The sequence below is a fragment of the Plectropomus leopardus genome, chromosome 22 (assembly GCF_008729295.1).
Source record: "Plectropomus leopardus isolate mb chromosome 22, YSFRI_Pleo_2.0, whole genome shotgun sequence".
NCBI classification, from domain to species: Eukaryota; Metazoa; Chordata; class Actinopteri; order Perciformes; family Serranidae; genus Plectropomus; species Plectropomus leopardus.
In genome coordinates this window covers 13,035,871-13,043,226 of record NC_056484.1, presented here as the reverse complement: position 1 = coordinate 13,043,226, position 7,356 = coordinate 13,035,871, and the positions used below count along the sequence as shown (strand labels likewise).

At 43.2% G+C, this 7,356-nt stretch overlaps 1 protein-coding gene across 1 annotated transcript in view; it reads right to left on the bottom strand.

Moving 5' to 3' along the window:
- znf800b (zinc finger protein 800b) overlaps positions 1–5,036 on the bottom strand; it is a 41,967-nt gene extending 36,931 nt beyond the window's left edge. The window contains 3 exon segments of the mRNA XM_042511385.1: positions 4,831–4,903; positions 4,906–5,003; positions 5,005–5,036. Coding sequence (XP_042367319.1) covers positions 4,831–4,903; positions 4,906–5,003; positions 5,005–5,036 — 203 coding nt within the window.
- Between the last annotated feature and the right edge of the window lie 2,320 nt (positions 5,037–7,356).

The window sequence follows — 7,356 nt, the reverse complement described above, 5'->3', positions numbered from 1 at the left end:
TATGTTTTTCTATATATATATATATATATATATATATATATATATATATATATAAAACTTATGGTAGCCTACATATAATTACACCTCCGATTCTCTCACCCGACAAAACAACAATCAGAGGAGCCGTGCCCAAATCAGGTGTTTTAAAACTTGGATCAAATCAGCCGACCACCTCATGTTTTCCAGGGGTTTCACTGTCCCAGTTCTCTGACAAGACTTTCTCCTCACCCATGTGAGTTTGACAGGACTGAGGTCTGGCCCCCTGAGACTTATCACAGTGTGAGTGGCATAACAAAAGTCCAACAGCACTTGTAAAATGTTGAATATGCTTAACCTAGCTGGCATATTTGACAACTGTAAAAATAAATTGAGCATAAATAAAAATGTTTTCAGGAAAGTCAGTAGCGGCAGAAACACTGACATTCAAATGTAAATTCTCACTGTTGGTAATGTGCTGTGTGACAACATTATGTTCCCATAAACAGACATGTGATCTCGAACACACACCACTTGTGCATGGTTTTTCCAGTGCGAGAATATCACACTGCTGTATTAGGAAAACTCCCAACTATGAATCACTGTGGCGACAAATCATTCTCTGCATACATTTCGTTGCAAATGGGGAAATACCTGGGGGTGCGTGCGCACACACACACACACACACACACACACACACACAAACACAAATATGCAGAGCTGTGTGTACACATACACCAATATTACACAAATACCACTCGGTCTCCTACACAGCAAATTTCAGTGTCTATACAATTGCCATTGCTCAACAAAGTTTACTGGACTGAAACAGTTTAATGCAGCCCGCAGGCCAAATTTGGACCCCAACCATTTTTAAATTCACAATCTAAATAAACTGATTCAAATTGGGAATTGTTTTTGTACTTTTAATATACATAAAATGCCAGTGTGCATAAATCAGCATCAAAATAGAGCTTGTTTATAAAAAAAAGTGTCGGTGGAGGTTCCCCAACACCCGTGACAGAGGTCCAAGCTAAGCCCCTCATGTCCTAAAATCCTAGAAACATCCAAGTTCCTAGAAACGTCCTAAAATCCTAGAGACGTGCATGGGGCAACTGGTCTGCTGTCATTTTGCAAATGTGGCTCCCAGCCGAAGCAAGTTGAGATCCCTGGTTTAAGGTCTGCCAGTAGCTCCTCTGTGATAACTTTCATCACCCAATAAAAGCAGAACACTTGGTGGCAGGACGGCAGGTGCCCAAACAGTTGGACATTTGACTAAATTTGCTATTGGATCCTCAAAACTAGATATGAAAGGAAACTTCTGCACAGTAAATTGTGACGCCTTGATTCAAAGCAGGCACAGAGCACACTGGAGGAGAGTAAAGGGATGCAGCAGCAGAGTGTGAAAGAGGAACACCAACACAGATTTTAAATAAATATAGACATGAGGGGTGCATAAGGGACATTTTCAGGCCAGGTGTGGATGAGCAGACTATGATTTTTGAAATAAAATCCTCTAAAATCACACATAAATGTATAGTTAAGCGCTGTATAAGGTGATGCCAACATGAAATAGCAAAGCAAAAAAAGATGAATTTCCTGTGGTAGCCAAAGATTTAAAAAAAACAACAACAACAACAAAAACTATCACCTAGGTGTGATAACTGACTGTAAAGCTAACAGACTGTGATTGTGATGATAACAGACGACTGACTTAATCAAAGTAGCCGGAGCATGTTCCATCACAGTGGGCAGAAAGTAGGCCTCACCTCCACTATGACACAACATGACAACTGTTCAGTATATCGTGGTGTAACTGGTGTGTTGGCCCTTAAAATATATGACCACAGCTCCCTGACTTGTAGGTAATGAGACTAACAGCCTTATTGGATATCCACTGTACTTAGTGATTGGCTGACACTGGTTCTCTGGTTGCCTGACTGGATGGACATCCTAACGTCTGTCTCTCTGTTCGCTGGTTATATGACCAGCAGGTTAATGGGTTTGTTGACTGACTTACACATCGGTTTGATAAGATGACTCAGTGACTAAATGCGGCAATACATCATTAAACTGACTGAATCACACAGTGAAATCATTAAACTCTTACAGCCAGCAGCCACTCTGGTAAAAAAAAAAAAACACAAAAAAAAACAGTGATATCTACCTGGGAAAGACAGGCAGTCGTGGCTGCCGTTCTAATCAGAAAAGACTAATCTCAGGTTGCTGTATCCTCAAATCTCATGAGATCATGGGATGTTAGCTGAAGCAGTCAAAAGACTTGCACATGGGATGAATGCTAACAATATTGTATGTATGGACCAACTAATGTTGAGTGTTTGAAATATGCAGGGCCATTCCATCAACTCCGGGCCAATCTGTCTTTCCATTTTATTTTAGTTCCTTATAACCCACTTTGTTATCTTCCCTCTTGTCCTAGTTACCCATTCATATTCCTCCTCAAGGTTAGACTGGCCATCTCTATTGTGTCAGAAATACTCATGTACTACGTTGGAGCATTTAGAAGAGGAGATTGGCCGAATCTGAACTCATTAACTTTACAAAACATGTTCAGCTGAACCATCTCTACAACCTGAACTTAGACTGAGTCAGACTATACGTCAATATGCAATGCAAAGTAAGTTTCCTGACAAACAATCCTATCCTAAAATAACAGCCACATGCACGTTCAAAGTAGCACCAATGAACCTTGAGTTTAACCTTAAATTTTTAAAAGATAAAAATAGTCCATAGCAGCAGAGCTGCCTGACTCAGGTCTTCTGGGGTGAATCTCTACCTTGAAGGAGCAGTGTGTAGGATTTAGTGGCATCTGACAGTAACAGGACCGCAGATTGCAACCAGCTGAAACTTACGGTTAGGAATCCTTTAGTAGTCATTGTTCGGGGGGGTTTTTAGCAGAAGACGAATTATCCACAGAGGTACCAAAACAAATGGACCAAGTGATTTAAACCGGTAAAAACACTGAATAGAGCAGTTTCACACTACAAATCAATATTTTTCTGATGCTGTTCAGCTTGTCAAAGACAGGCCACTAGCCAAACACTTGATGCTTGTGTGCTCCACTTTTTTCCCTAACCATTCAAGATCCAGACGAGTTTTTACTGGAAGCCCAATTATCAGCAGAGGTCATTTACTTTCCAAAACGAACAGATCAGGTGACTAAAAGCGGTAAAAATACAGAAAAACGCAGTTTCATATTAAAAAAATCAGGGTTTTCCAACACTGCTGAGCTCACTGTTAAGATGCTAATTATGATGGCCGATGTGAAAATGCGAATGGCCCTATCTAGAGCCAGAGTTTGGTTTGTCCATTCTGGGCTACGGTACAAACATGGCAGTGCAACATGGCCGTCTCTGTGGACGACGATCAAAGAGGATCAAAAGAGGAGAAATCACGGTTTCATCACACATAAGGAGTGAAACCAGGTTTGCAGTAGCTGCCACGCTATCATAGAATAAAAAAGTCCATAATAAAAGACCAAAAACAAGTGCTTTCTATATGAAATCTATATATTTTATGTTAGCCACAATCGATTTGAGCGTACCTAAAAGTTTTGTCAGACTAAGCACACCTGAGGAGACTAAAAATAGCTCATCAAAACAGCACCTGAGCGGACATCATCCCTTTATATCTAGCGCCGTCTGCTGTAACCCTCCAACATCACAGCTCCAGTTACACTGCACATGTGTCATACTCCACGCTCCCATGGGGTCAAAGAGCATGTCCTAGCCTCTTTTCCACAACCTTAACAAGGACCTGCACCCTATGTAGATATAAACGGCTCATTATGAGGTAACAAAAACATGACTTTGGGTTATTTTCAGGTGATTACACACTAAAGAAAACACGCTCATAATAACATGATCCATTTACGCTAAATAAAAAACAACCCTCAAATAAAACACACCGGACCTTTAAGGGACATCTTTCCAGGGTGCAAGTAGCAAACTCTATTCCTTGAATTGTTTTTAACTACACCTGTAACAATACTTAATACACTACCTGTCTGAATCTGCAGCCTTTTTAATTAGTTTATGGACAATGTTATCTGAATTAAATCTCCATGCAAACATATAACTTAGAAACATCTTTAGGCACAATCACACTAGATGTCTAATTAAATTACACACAAAAAACCCCAAATAAACAGTTTTATATTTGCACTATTTTAAAAGTATAACTGCTAGATTCTCACAATGCAGCAGTTTAACACAATCAAACATTAAGTCCCTTTCTCTGAAAGAGTACTTATACATTTTAATGTTTACTACAGGCTACTTTACATCACATCGTTAGGAAGAAGTGTCATGGTACATCCAGCATGTTACCAAAACATAAAAAACATCTTTTTTTTTCCTACAGCAGAACCCTATACATGATTTCCATGCTCACTGAATCTGCACCTTCTAGTTTGAGATTTTCAGGACTTTCTGCCTCGTGAATAACTTCTCCGAGCTCTTGGTGGATGAAACCATGCGCAGCGCCCAAAAGCGCAACAGCAACAAATAAAACGTTCCTGGATATAAACGGCCTGCTGCTCATCTCCATACCAGAAACGCGTGGCGCGCTGTGGATGTTAACAAAACACGACGCGAGTGTGTATCCAGTGTCCGAATCACAGTCCAACCGTATCCTCTGCGCTGTTAATAAAGGTTTTACGGTCATATCATCACGATCCAGTGGAGAGACATTTATCCACACGCGAGCGACTCCACAATAAGCCACATGCACCAAGCACCATGAGGGAAGCACCGGACGGATATACTCCTCTCCCGCTGGCCTGTCGAAGCCCTGAAGCAGGTTTAACTACTGTGTGCACACGCATCCACTTACGCATCCGAGGCAGGGCGAGGGAAACGTAACCATCCCGAATAAACCGCGCGATCTTCCGTGTTGATACAGAAGTCGGTGCACTGCTGGAGAGTGGAAGCGCACGGCGATTGTTGCCGCCCGGGTCCGTGTCTATTGGTTCCCTTTCAGCTGGGGCAGCGTCAGCACACACACACACAGTCTCCATTTGCAACTCCATCGCCCCCCATGGGCGTGCGAGGCCGCGGGCTGTGACGCAAATGGCACTGGGTGATTTGCAAATGACATATCTTCCTAATTCAGTGTCGTCGCCGCAGGGAATGGGTCCAATTCACGAGATATTACACGCAAAATACCCATCCGATGGTGGGTGACGGGTAAATAAAGGCGGATGAGCAGTTCGCTCTACGGGGATGCGGTTGCATAACTCAGGAAACTTAATAAAAATGTGCACGGAGCGAGCGATGTGCGGTCTCCACGGCTGATGTGTTGTCGTTGTTTCGATTTGATCGTGATGGCCTGTACCATAACACTCAGCACGCGATCAGTCATCGACTTTTTGGTCACAGGAGGAACCAAGCAGAGCGTACACACGGGGAACCGAGTGGCCTCGCTATGGTGGATGTGTGGTGGCCAGTGCTAGGACGCATGCACGTAGCTGACGGGGAAAGACAGGACAGCCGGAGTGGGACTTAGGACCGCATTCACAGGCCATAAAGGGCCCGCATGAATACTATTGTGCTCTTTTATCCAAGAGTCCCCAACTATTTACAAAAGGTTGGCCAACACACACAAAAAATATCGCGGCGAAATGGTGGCGGCGGTTACAGCAGCTGCCACTGTGCTCTGCGCAAAGCGGCAGCACAATCATTGCGCAGCGCCGGACTTCCCCAGTTTTGTGCAAACTATGTGATTCGCCCAAAAGACTTTTTTATTTTTATCGCATTCAGCCTGTCCTCGTCTGGCAAGCGGCGAACCAGAGCGCAGGGCAGTCGCCGTTCTCATGGCACGATTTGCATCGCCCCCATTATCCCCGAAAACCTCTTTTTACACGGTTATATTGTCACCCCCAAAAACCACTATTTTGAGCAACAATAGGACAGCTTGACTTGATCAAAGGGAAAAGCCAAGTACAAAATACACCTTTCAAGCTGTAAAAAAGAGGCCCCCTCGTAACGATTGCAGCATGGCAGGGGAGTGCGGCGTAAAAACGAGCTAAACCGAATAAATAACACACAAAGACAAGGTGCAGTGCTGCCACAAATACGTCTATCACCACCCTGGTAATAACACCATATCATCCGTGGTCATTTGGATTAGCCTAGAGCCGGCGAGGATGGCATTATTATGAATGTAAAACGCTGCGTTTTGCGGCTCCGTGCCACCTTTTCCAAGAAGCAGCTTGGCGCACAGGACCGGTGACCCTTCCATCTTTGCGCGTCCTTCTACCGAGCGAAATCGTGAACTATCTCACGTTTTGACCATTTACTGTTGAAAATAACACATTGCAGTAGGTGATTTCACCTTTGAGGAGGTAAACGCTGCATGTAAAGGCTGCTACAAGTCTCTGAAACTATTCCTCTCCCCACCGCGGCCAGGCAGAAACAAGAGGGCGATGACGCCATTTTCTGCAAAAACAACCATGCTCGGGAAGCCAAAGCGAAGGAGGTTTAACCCGCTCCGCAGCGCTCTGCTCCCGCTGAAACGGACCAAAAACAAGTCCTTACCTTGTATTTGTTGGATGGGTGGTGGGATAGTGTGTTTCAGGAGGTAAAACTACGCGGTCGTGGCCACTTCGAGTCCGGAGATTGTTTATTTCGCCTCCCAGCGTCCCCGGTTCACTCTGAACAAGTTGGTGTGCGAGCCGCTGTCTTTGTGCACCCAGAGGAGCCTCTCAGCATTAAACCAGTCTCTGCGCAAAGGTGCACCCTCTACGTCCAAATTCAGCTGGAAATGTCAGCACTTTGGGGCGACTCTGCGAAAAAAGGAAGGATGTGACCATTTTTAATTAAGAAAAGTTTTATAATTTTCCAGCTTTTAACCAAAGCCAACGCGTGTAGCGCCGATCGATCCCCCAAAACGCGCAACCGTTTGAGGGCACAGCTCTCCACAAGAGTCCATGACGCAAACGCAGAATAAAACGGGTGGATACACCCTCCAAAAACTTAAAACATCTAAAATACTTTATATTACCAATTAAATGAAACACTTAGGCCTACTTATTCACCAGAGTAACAAGCAGCGAAATAAGAAATGTGTGGCCAAAAGTAAATTGCATTTACTCATAATAAATACACATATTTTGCATATTATATGATCCAAGAGATCACAACTTTATCAAAAAATAGGATTCACTAGTAGAGAAATATTCAACTATGGATCTGCATGTGGCATTTTTCCCCAGAGGAACCACTTCTGAGAAGTTGATGTTTCTTTTGTAAAGTGTTTAAATCAAAAAACAGAATAAAAACTTGTTGAACATCATTTCTTATACTGCACAAATTAGCATAACATAAGTAAGTGAAATGAACTAATTAAAGAAAACACTCT